Below are 12,284 nucleotides of genomic sequence, written 5' to 3' on the forward strand. Positions count from 1 at the left end.
CATAGACCCTGGTAGGGAAGAAGCCGGACCGGTTAGTATTAAAATGCCATCTGCAAATACGGTAATTTTATATTTTTTATCTGACACTGTTACTTCTGAGTTGAAGCTGTGGTTTTGTATCTTCTGTGCTAAAGGCTCCATCAAAAGGGTGAAAATCAGCAGGGAGAGGACACCCCTGCTTTGTACAGTTTGTGATATTGAACCTGTCAGCCAACACTCTGTCTGGAAAAACCTGAGCCAGTGGGGATACTGTGTTCTCTGGAGTTTAGCCTGCAAACTCAATTTAAGTAAAATGGCGCAAATGTAAGCTTAGTGAGAGGACCATATGAGGAAGCGGTCCGTGACAGAGGAGGCACTGATTTAAACGGGGAAAAAAAAAAAAATCACGTATCGCTTTCGAAACTGCCGGAGTGGTCATCAGCAATGGATAGTTTCTCCACATGGTCATGTGTGGACTGTAACTTTTCCCTCCTATCTGGATTGAGATGGGCATGTGGTCAGAACATGTAATGGTGTCAATCTCAGAGGCGGTAATGTCCTGAAGGAGTTTTGTTCATTACAAATAAATCAAGGAAGGTAGGCACCTCCAGACATCATATAGGTCAGCTGAATATAAAAAGGTGGGCAGAGCGTATGTACGTGCTTGTTTCAGTGTGGGGCCCTTAATGTCCATAGAGGTATCCAGTACTATATTCAAATCTCCACATATCAGAACATGGCCTTGTTTCTGTATTTTCGTCCATATTTTGTGAAAAAGAGAATTGCTTGGTATTGGGAGCATAAATATTGGCAATTTTGTAGACAGCGTTTGTTTCATAAATAAGAATAATGTAATACTCCTGGTCATCACAGTGAGCACTCCTCTTGGGAAGCATTGGCAGAAAAGATGTGCTTGTAGAGGAGAAATGTGTTTCTTGGAGGCATAAAATGTCACATTGAAGCTTCAGAGTCGCATTTCCCTGGGTGGTTTAATCCTCTCACATTGAGGGACATGATCTTGAAAGGCATATTGTAGGTAAAGGGTTCCTTGAAATTGTAAATACTTTTATTGTGGTAGCGTATGAATGGTGATGGTGAGATTGTATCACAAGAGGTTGCCTGATAAGAAAAAGTCAATATTGGACTTATATATGAGAGGTCCAAGATTAGCTGATCTGTATCAGTTGCAGGAGAGATGGGAAGGCTTGTAGTTGTGTCTTGATGATCAAACAGGTTTTATTCAAGATATAGGGACTGTAATATAGAAACAGCTGCAGTAAGGTGTTAAGGCTGAACAACAATCGCTTAAGAAGACTAAAAAAGAACAAAAAATCGTAAACGTTGTGAGTTCGTGGTACAGGAGCAAAGAGAGTCCATACTCAAGTGGTGTTTTCAGGGTCAGAGTAGAGGAAAAGAGGATGTAATATCGGACTGAGCCACAGATTTTTTTAAAACACAAAACAGGGGTTCTACTATAATGGGGAAGCAGCTATTTCCTCTTTGGTGGTATCCAAAGAAATAATTGTGCAAATCTATCAAACAGCGCTACACAGCACCCCATCCAATCAGTTCTGATAATCACTAAATTCCAAGTTTACAGTGCAATCAACTACTTCAAACACCCCTCCTGTAAACAGCTTTTCAAAATTTGTGCCAAAAAAAGTGCAGTCGTGCAGTAAATAACTGTGCACTCATTGGTGATGCATTCAAGAAAACAGAGTTTGTTTCATTGATATCTATGGTGGACTTTCATATATATCGCAGTCACGGAATACAATTTTTATATATATTATAGTTCCGTAATACAATTATCATAGTTCACTATGTTTGCTACATGAACTGAATATTTATTTTATTTATTGCACATTTGCACATTTTTTGGGATATAATATTGTTTGTTTTTTTTTGATTGATTGTTCTGTAAACTTGGAATTTAGTGATGGATTATCAAAATTGATTGGATGGGGTGCTGGGTAGTACTGTTTGATGGATTTATGTGCACCGAAGTAGAGGAAACTGAGACCGGAGAAAATATTTAGGTGATCCTGTCGTGGTTCTCTAACCAACCAGTGCTAGACACCACTTTAAAGGATATCTTGCTATCCCTGCAGAGTTCTATTCACACTAACATCCTCAATATGGTGCATCACTCCAAAGCTAAAATATATGATCTAGAAGAGAGTCACATATATAGAGTCAAAAATGGGCAAATTTGCTTCCCTACCTCTGTAGGGAAGGCCACTATTGAGTTATGAAGTTCAGCATCCCCAAAGGCATGAATGTGTGAAGGACTCACTTCTGTGTTTGGATTGGATGTAGAAAACCTGTCTGATCCTCAACTTCACTGGTTGTTTGATGGTGACAAAGCCAGGGAATTTCCGCCCTGTATGTGCCTGGATGTGAGTCTGTCCCCTCCTGCCATGTTTGTGATCCTCTGTGCTATCTGCCTCACCATACTGTGGTATTAAGTGTCTGTGGGCACCACCTTGGTGGATCGGCCTGGCCGCTCCTTCCTCATCGTGGACATACTGCCAGTGATGATAAGGTGTTGTGGGGGTAGAACATTGCAGATAAATTATCACCACCCGTGCTGTAGGCCCTGAATTGCTGCTGATCTCCGTGGCACTATTGGTGTGTGGCCATCCTGGTCACCTTCCGGGCACGCCCCCCCAGCATCTCTAATTTTTAAATCCTTACCAATATCTTATCCCCCATTCAGGTTTTTTCTTATTTTGAGATTGCCATTTCAGTGTGTATTCTCCTGACAGCTGTGCTTCTGCTTTATTTTTCAGATGTTCTGGATGAGGAAAAGTTCAGTGTAGAGCTGATAGTCCAGTGTGTGAGGACTTCTGAGATGCCCCAAACCCATCATAATGCTTTACGTCTTTTGGGAACTGCTGCTGGAATATTCCCAGTAAGAAATGATTAAATTAATCTGTTGATTATGACTTTTTTACACTGCCATTTCACTATGACAAATTGAAATAATAAAGCAGTATTAAACCAAAAATGTAATATATTGCAGCTTATCAATAATTAGGTGTGGTATCTGCATCAGTTTTCGGGTTTGTTTTAAGTATTTTTCCCTCTGTTTTCACCTAGTGATCTGGCCAGTACCACACCTCCTGTATTAAGAGTGCTGCACTCTGAGGCTCCTTTGGACAGCAGCATTGTCAGTCTGCGGGGAGGGGAGTGTGATATGTACTAACCGGTTTAGATACACTAACACATTTAAGCCAAACTCTAGTTCATACTTTTTCTCACAAATTGTGTTGGAGAGCTTGATCATTAGCCGAAAATAGAAGAAAGCAAGCCTAAAAAATGAATGCAGACATTACATTTAAGAAATGGTAAGCCACAATACATTTTGCTTTTGGGTTTGATACTACTTTAAATATTTCACTTTGGAATAGTCCATGTTCAGTATTCTCTCAGAACTAACCTATTTGCTACATGCCCTTAAGAAAATGAAAATGATCATTGATTTTTATGGATGTTAAAGTTTTATATTGTGCATACTTTTATATGTGTACTGTGCTACTGCAAACTCACTCTGGTTAAGATGACTTTAATTTTATGAATCTGCATTATCAAAATGCAGCTGAAATCTTATGTCCAAGTGACTTGCTTCTTTGAACCTTTTGCAGCTTATTCTGTGAACTGAAATTTTAATTATCTTTTAAAATGCTGTCTTTTTCTCAGGACAAAGTTCTGCACAACATCATGCCCATCTTCACTTTCATGGGTGCCAGTGTCATGCGTTTAGATGACCGTTATAGTTTTCAAGTAATTAGTAAGACTGTGCAGACTGTGATCCCCTCTCTTGTACAGGTATGAGCATAAGAAAATAGAACTGTATTGCTCTTTGCAGTTTGTAGTATTTGTATATTCGGTTGGTGATTTGAAACTGTACTGGTATTCTCAAATTTGGTTATGGTTTATCTTATAGGCAGGAGAGAAATCATCTAAAGAGACCAGGGATGATGTGGAGAAAGTGGTTGAAAAGATAATACATGTATTTGTGGATGCCATTCCTCACATCCCAGAACACAGACGTTTGCCCATTCTGTCACAGCTCCTGGAGATAGTAGGGGCTGGGCGCTTTCTCTGGGTACTACTGGTTCTTTTTTTTGAGCAGCACGTGTCCAGAACAATGGAAAAAAATGGAGAGAAGGTAAGCTCTGGACATTTAAAAGTAGAATATTTTTAAGTGACTCTGTGATTACTTTATTATTACTGAATACTCTCTTGACCCATTATAAACAGTGGCCTTATGTGTGTATCGGGTTTGTGGGTGTCACTGGGGCAAGCCTTGAATTTTGGTGGTAGTGATATGCCTAGTAAGAGCATCCCAAATTTCAGGACCCCCAGAGAACTGCTAGTTTTCTGTCAATTTTACCTATTACAGCCCAACTCCAACTTACCACAATTCTATAGGAAAAAATGTTTTTCATTTTGTATAGCGGTGCCCAACCCCTGCCCTTCTCACCAACACGTGAAAAAGGATTGGCCAATCTCATACCATGCTGCCACTTATGTAACAATACCACTCTCAGCTGCACCCTTCACACAGATTTTCCAGCTTGCGGGACCACAATCTAGGTGCCAGCAGCTTGATTGTCACTGGGTAAGTTAATTAACCCCTTAAACGTCACCACTCCCTTTTTACCGAGGAGGAGGAAACTCACAATCTTAGCAGTAATAAGTATGATTTTAAAATAAACATCTGCAACCTGCACGGTCACCGCAGACCGGTATGTTCAAAGATTTCTACTACAGTAGTACTTCTTCAAGCAACCAGGATTCTTTTAGTTTGCATTAAAGGAAGGGTAAGTGGATGTTTGGGAACATGTTACATGTTCCACCCATTTTTAGGGTGGATCATGTAATATGTTTCCAATGCTGCAGCCTCTGCCAATTCCGCAAAGCAGCATTTTTCGATGTTTTTTTTTGACAAAATGTCTTTGGTTAAAAAAAACGCAAATGCAGGAAAACACCGCTAATTGTGGCAAAATGCAGCTAAATGCTAATGCACAAACTCTAGGGAAAAAAACAGAAAAATTCACGTTTTTAATGTGACTTTACACAGCTAAAGTTACCAGCGTTATCAAAACACCCAATATGCATGGAGCCTAATACTTGCAAATCCCTTGGTTTTAGCCAAATTGTTCAAGTAAAAATGGTACAGTGGCTCTCTAAAGTCCGGTTAGGTGTTCCTTGGTTGATGTTTAAATGAAAGCTGTCAAAAGGTACTGACATTCCCTTTTTCTGTGGTATCAAAGGGGTGTTGACAGAGACCATCTGACCAATCATCTGGTTTAAGGAGTGATGGCTGGGAGATCACCACGTTTATGACCAAGTCTCAGATACAGTTTCTTATAAGTATTCACATTTCTGAATCATTACCACAGTGTTTCACAACCTTTTTTTTCAGTCAAGGCAGCCTTTTAAAATTCTAGACAGTCTCAAAGCACCCCATTCTAAAATGTAAAAATCTTTTCTAATAGTTTTATCTAATGTAGTAACACCCACACATGTAGGACACCCAAAGTTAGAGGGGGTTTATTCTTACAAAGCAAATACACTTTTGCACACGGATACTGAATAGTATTCCAGTGTTTCTCTTCTCCCTCAGTTTTTTTTTCTATCGCTCAGCCAATGAGACCCAATTACTGACAGAGAGGGATGGGGGGTCAAACAAAGATGCTGTGCAGGCGACCAACATCCTCCATATCAACTGATGGCATCATTGGTTCTTAGGAGGCTGGCAGCTAGAAACTTGTAATGGTGCACAATAAAAACCTATGGCTTTGTGTAACTGAAAGGCAGGCTTGATCCACCTGCTGGCTTGTCTCCAATTGTTAGGCATTTTGCTAAGGCACTCCCGAAGAAACTTCAAGGAACACTGGTTGAAAATGATTGAAATGGTTGACCTACTGTTTACAGTCTGCTAACATGCAGATTATTGTCAAGCATAAAATTAGCTTTGAAATGTGTATAGCCATGACAGGTGTCAGATATCTATTTCTCATAGGAGGGATGTGGAGGACTAATCTACTCTGGTACCTCCTGCATAGGGGTGTTTGGATTCAAAATGCTATCCAATAACTGTTGAAGGTGAATGTCTATATTCTGGTTGTGCTGCCATGATTTCCTGAGTTATGAGATATGCTGAAGTTTTAGAGTCTTGGCTGATAACCAGTCTATCCGGGAGGTATATTGGCTATTTCCCTCAGCTGTTCTATTTATAACTGTTTATCTGTTAGTTCTCTGAATTTCTCAAGCTTGCGAGGATTACAGTTTTATTAGGGTTTCCAGACTGAAATAGTGGCTTGAGTAATGGGTGACCCAGTTTGCGTTACCATTACATTAAGGGAATGTTATAACCCCTGTTGGATAATTGTTTGCCATCTGTGCCCCATTGGGGAGATTTACCTTTGCTTCTTATCCCTTAGCCAAAACTGGAAGTGAGAGGAAATTCCTGAAAATTAAGGGAATCCCTTTGGGACCCCTAGGCCATCAAAACTAGTATCCCCATTGGAAGATTGCCCATCTATTACTTTTCTGGGGAAAACCCAAAATTTGAGAGCAGAGAAACACTGGAATATTGGTCAGAACCAATGTGCAAAAGTGTATTTGCTTTGAAAGAATAACTCACCTCTAACGTCGGGTGTCCTACATGTATAGATATTGCTGTGTTATGTAAAACTAGTTTTTTTTTTAAATTGTAGAATGGGGTGCCTCAAGATTTTGCATAATTTTAAAGGGTGCCTTGAATGTAAAAAGGTTGACAAACACTATGATAGAGCCGTGCATGTGTATCTGGTAGTTATGGCTTTGTTTTGCAAAATGGATTCTCACTTTTTTTTTTTATCACCAAGGGTCTGCGGAAAGGGTTGGCAGTTTCTTCATCTACTATATTAGGATGGATTATTCAGACACTTGTTCAGGGGTATGCCATAAAAGGTCAAGCTCCTCCTTTTCTGTTATTAGGGCAATTAGTTTGTCATGGACTTTTCATGATCAGGCCTCCAAAACAACATACTTAGAGGCGCTGGGGACTTTTAGACTTTAAAGTGAAGCCAGGTGCAGGAAGACTTCAAGCAAGCTCAATAGCTCTGGTGAGCTGATGTAGCAAGGTGTCCCTCAACAAGCACTCAGCAGCAGCTCAGCTTAAACCATAGAAAAACAATAAAATAAATATTAATTAAAAAAAAAAATACAGAAAGGCACACAGACCAAAACCAGATAGAAGTCCAACGTAATTTTGTTTGTTTAAAAAAAAAAATCATATAAAATCAGTCAATGCATTTCAGGGGCAATACCACGCCCCCTTCATCAGGGCTTAACAAAGAATAAAACTTGGATGGACTTTGTAGATCTATATTACAACCAGTATTGAACTCTCCGCATGAAGGAACAAATTGACAGCAATCAATATTTCCTTCAGGGACATGCAAAAAGGATTAGACCAAAGGGAAGAGTGATGCTCCTGCCACCGCTGAGCACCTTCCAGGTCCTCCCTAACCCCCCTTCCTATCCTTCTCCTCCTTCGAGGCCCACTGCATCCGGCTCTTGTCTCCCACCCCCCTGAGGATTGCGGTAATCTATCGGCTTCCTGGTTCTGCATCCCTCTTCCTAGACGACTTTGCCGCCTGGCTTCCCTTCTTCCTCTCCTCCCAGCTACCGACCATCATCCTAGGGGACTTCAACATCCCCATCAACGCCAACAACCCTGCTACTTCCCAACTCGCGCTCACACAGCACACACAGTCCTCCACCCACACCAATGGAAACACCCTGGACCTCGTTTTCTTCCCCCTCTCTGACCACCACCTCCTCACATTCTTCATCTCCCCCTCCCTTAACCCCCCCCCAAAGCGTCTAACCATCACCTGTAACCTCCGCAACCTGAACCCGACCCATCTCCACCGGACAGCTGACCGTCTGTATGACCGTATCCTCCCTCTGTCATGCCCTGACCTGGCCACGACTCACTGTCGGCTGCCCTCGACTCCCTGGTACCCCTAACCACGCGTAACACCAGACCCCGAGCGCTTCAACCCTGTCAAAACGACCACACGAAATGTCTTAAACGACGCCGTCGAGCGTTTATGGCGCAAAATCAGATCCCCTTGCGCGTTCTCCGTCTACAAAGCCGCCTTCCTCACCTACACCACCTCCCTCCACGCCACCAAGCAAGCCTATTTCGTAACACTTAACACCCTTTCCACCTGTCCTTGCCGGCTCTTCTCCACTTTCAAATCCCTGCTCTCCCCCCCCCCCCCCCCCACCCCCACTCAGCACCTCACTCACCGCCCACGAGATTGCCAATCATTTCCAAAACAAGATTGACGCAATCCGTAAGGACATTAACTCACAATCTACCTCTCCACCTAGCCCCCCTCCCTCCATCAACCCCTCAACCCTCCCCTCCTCCGACCTCATAGCCGCACTACCCCCCACTATACCTAACGCCCCGCACACTATCATCTCCCCAATGCTCCGCTCCTTCAGCCCAGCTACCACTGAGGAGGTCTCTAAGGTCTTAACTGAAGCCCGCCTCACCACCTGCCCCCTGGACCCTATCCCCTCACAGCTCCTCCAGTCTGTCTCTGTCAGGCTCTGTCCTCGGACCCCTCCTCTTCTCAATCTACACCTCCTCCCTTGGCAAACTAATACACTCCCACGGCTTCAATTACCACCTCTATGCCGACGACACACAAATTTACCTCTCCACCCCCCACCTCACCCCCTCACTCTCCGCCCACACCGCCCACCTCCTGAACAACATATCAGACTGGATGTCGCTCCATTTCCTCAAATTAAACCTGTCCAAAGCTGAGCTCCTGGTCTTCCCCCCCCCCCCAGCCCGTGCCCCCCCCCATCCTCTCCATCACTACTAACAATGCCACCATCACTCCCACCCCACATGCCAAAGTCCTGGGTGTCACCCTGGACTCAAACCTTTCCTTCCAACCTCACGTCCAATTACTATCAAGGTCATGCAGGCTCCACCTCCGCAACATCTCCAAGATACGTACATTCCTCACCCCAGACACTACTAAACAACTCGTACACTCCATCATCTCACGCCTGGACTGCTGCAACTCCCTTCTCACTGGCGTACCCAAACAAACGCTATCCCCACTCCAGTCGATCCTGAACTCAGCGGCGAGACTCATCCGCCACCCCCCTCTGCCAATCCCTTCACTGGCTCCCGATTGCCCAGCGCATTAAATTCAAACTGCTAACTCTGACCTACAACGCCGCCCCAAACTACCTAACCGACCTGATACCCAAATACCACCCTACCCATGCCCTTCGCTCCTCACAGGACCTCCTACTCTCTAGCTCCCTGGTCTCCTCCTCCCACGCCCGATTGCAGGACTTCTCCAGGACTTCCCCCATCCTCTGGAACTCCCTACCCCAATCCATCAGACAGTCACCTACCCTCCTCACCTTCAGGTGCACCCTGAAAACCCACCTCTTCAGGGAAGTTTACCCCACCCTCACCTAACTGACAACCTCCACTCCTCCCACCACTCCATCCCCTACAGCCATTTCCTCCTGTACCACTTTCCCCTCCCTCCTAGATTGTAAGCTCGAAAGAGCAGGGCCCTCGAACCCCTCGTGTATTGTATTGTTACTGTCTTGTCTCATGTTCTGTCCCCCTTGCTATTGTACAGCGCTGAGCAAACCCTTTGGTGCTATATAAATACTGTATAATAATAAATAATAATGTGTTTTTGCATACCTTTTTTGTCCCTCTTGACCTTTAAGGCAGGACATATGCTACAGGTCTGCTGTGTCCTTCAATACTTTATTGGAAAAAATGTGACAGTGAGTCATATAAAATACCTTTATTGCTACCCAATCATTAGAATTTAATGTTTTGACTTGCTTTCACTTTCTCAACAGGATGCTATGTTGGAACGAGATACGGAATTTTGGATAACTGTCTGCTGTAGATTCAGTGTCTATATTCAGCTAGAAAGCATGATAAAACTCCTCAAATTTCTTGCCAGACTGCCTGAAAATAATGAAGGTACTAAAAAAAAAAAAGTAATTTGGAAAGCTGGTTTAATCTGTTTTTTAAGCTAGGTTCACGCTCTTCTGTAATTTGTTGTTTTAAGGAAGCCCATAAAACCCTTGCATATCTAACCTGACCTCTTTTCGGGAGCATGACACACTGCAGTGAAGGTATGTTGGGTTATTCAAAATGAATGCCACCCCGTGCACATCAATGCAGGTTATGTGCACAACCACACTTTGCGTTATTCAATGCTCACTTACATGTGAAGAAACCGGTGTACTGCTCCAGTGTTCAGGGCATTATGCGGTGATAGCTCTCTCCAGTCTAGTGGAACCAATAGCATAAGAAGGGACCCATTGGTGGAAGGAACTTGGCGGTGTCTCCTCCCTCACTCCCGCCAACTGACAGGAGATCTTGACAGGTACCGTGGATGACAGCTGGGCTTCCCGCAACTCATTTTTTCCACTTTTATCATACTGGTACCTGTCACGGTCTCCTGTCAGTTGGTGAGAGTGAAGGGGGAGACGCCGCCGAGTTCTTTCCACCACGGTCCCTCCTTATGCCCTGCAGCTGCTATTGGTTCCACTAGACTGGAGAGAGCCATCACCGCCTACTACCCGACCACTGGAGCAGCAGTACACAGGCTTCTTCAGTGAGATTTGAATAAAGTATTGCCTTTTTAACTCGTACTTACCTGGCGCCCTGTTGTATTTCTTTCATATGGTTTTAAAAACTTAGTTTTGTGTCTTAATTTTACTGAAGGATCATTTTGTATGCTTCTGCTGGAGTCAGGGATTGACTCCCAAAGAGCTGATAGGATATCATTTTGGAGCATTCACAGCGCAAACAACATTAAACACAGCAGATAGCACAGTACAGAAAATACACAGCACAATAGACAGGTGTCTGTAAATATATGCAGAGAGCTACAAGATAGGGTTGTTGTGTCTTAGACCTGTATATGGTGTTATGCCTGTATAGTGTCAAATATATAAGGACAACGATATAGCACTGTTGATTAACTAAATTTATATACCTATCGTTTATGAGCTGTGTGTTTTAAAAGTTCCATATTACTGGAACCTATAGGTGGTCATGTTAAATATACAGTGGGGATCGAAAGTTTGGGCACCCCAGCTAAAAATTTGTATTAATGTGCATAAAGAAGCCAAGGAAAGATGGAAAAATCTCCAAAAGGCATCTAATTACAGATTAGACATTCTTATAATATGTCAACAAAAGTTAGATTTTATTTCCATCATTTACACTTTCAAAATAACAGAAAACAAAAAAATGGCGTCTGCAAAAGTTTGGGCACCCTGCAGAATTTATAGCATGCACTGCCCCCTTTGCAAAGCTGAGACCTGCCAGTGTCATGGATTGTTCTCAGTCATCGTCTGGGAAGACCAGGTGATGTCAATCTCAAAGGTTTTAAATGCCCAGACTCATCTGACCTTGCCTCAACAATCAGCACCATGGGTTCTTCTAAGCAGTTGTCTAGAAAACTGAAACTGAAAATAGTTGATGCTCACAAAGCTGGACAAGGCTAAAAGAAGATAGCAAAGCGTTTTCAGATGTCAATATCCTCTGTTCGGAATGTAATTAAGAAATGGCAGTCATCAGGAACAGTGGAAGTTAAAGCAAGATCTGGAAGACCAAGAAAAATATCAGACAGAACAGCTCGCAGGATTGTGAGAAAAACAATTCAAAACCCACGTTTGACTTCACGATCCCTCCAGAAAGATCTGGCAGACACTGGAGTTGTGGTACACTATTCCACTATAAAGAGATACTTGTACAAATATGGTCTTCATGGAGGAGTCATCAGAAGAAAAACTCTTCTACGTCCTCACCACAAAAATCATCGTTTGAACTTTGCAAATGAACATATAGACAAGCCTGATGCATTTTGGAAACAAGTTCTGTGGACCGATGAGGTTAAAATTGAACTTTTTGGCCGGAATGAGCAAAGGTACGTTTTTGGAGAAGGGGCACAGAATTTAATGAAAAGAACCTCTGTCCAACTGTTAAGCATGGGGTTGGATCAATCATGCATTGGTGTTGTGTTACAGCCCGTGACATAGGGAACATCTCACGAGTAGAAGGAAAAATGGATTCAATACAATTTCAGCAAATTTTGGATGGTAACTTGATGCCATCTGTGGAAAAAGCTGAAGTTAAAGAGAGGATGGCTTCTACAAATGGATAATGATCCTAAACACACCTCGAAATCCACGGGGGATTACATCAAGAGGCGTAAACTGAAGGT

At 42.9% G+C, this 12,284-nt stretch overlaps 1 protein-coding gene across 1 annotated transcript in view; it reads left to right on the forward strand.

The window, feature by feature from the left end:
* Positions 1–12,284, forward strand: part of HEATR1 (HEAT repeat containing 1) — a 387,031-nt gene that overhangs the window by 207,498 nt on the left and 167,249 nt on the right. The window contains exons 18-21 of the mRNA XM_089660010.1: positions 2,772–2,893; positions 3,682–3,810; positions 3,929–4,153; positions 9,901–10,027. Of these exons, the coding sequence (XP_089516136.1) occupies positions 2,772–2,893; positions 3,682–3,810; positions 3,929–4,153; positions 9,901–10,027 (603 nt within the window). The remainder of the gene's footprint in view (positions 1–2,771; positions 2,894–3,681; positions 3,811–3,928; positions 4,154–9,900; positions 10,028–12,284) is intronic.

This window comes from Staurois parvus, unplaced genomic scaffold (genome assembly GCF_062004578.1).
Source record: "Staurois parvus isolate SC_StPar_1 unplaced genomic scaffold, SC_StPar_1.0 ptg001196l, whole genome shotgun sequence".
Taxonomy (NCBI): Eukaryota; Metazoa; Chordata; class Amphibia; order Anura; family Ranidae; genus Staurois; species Staurois parvus.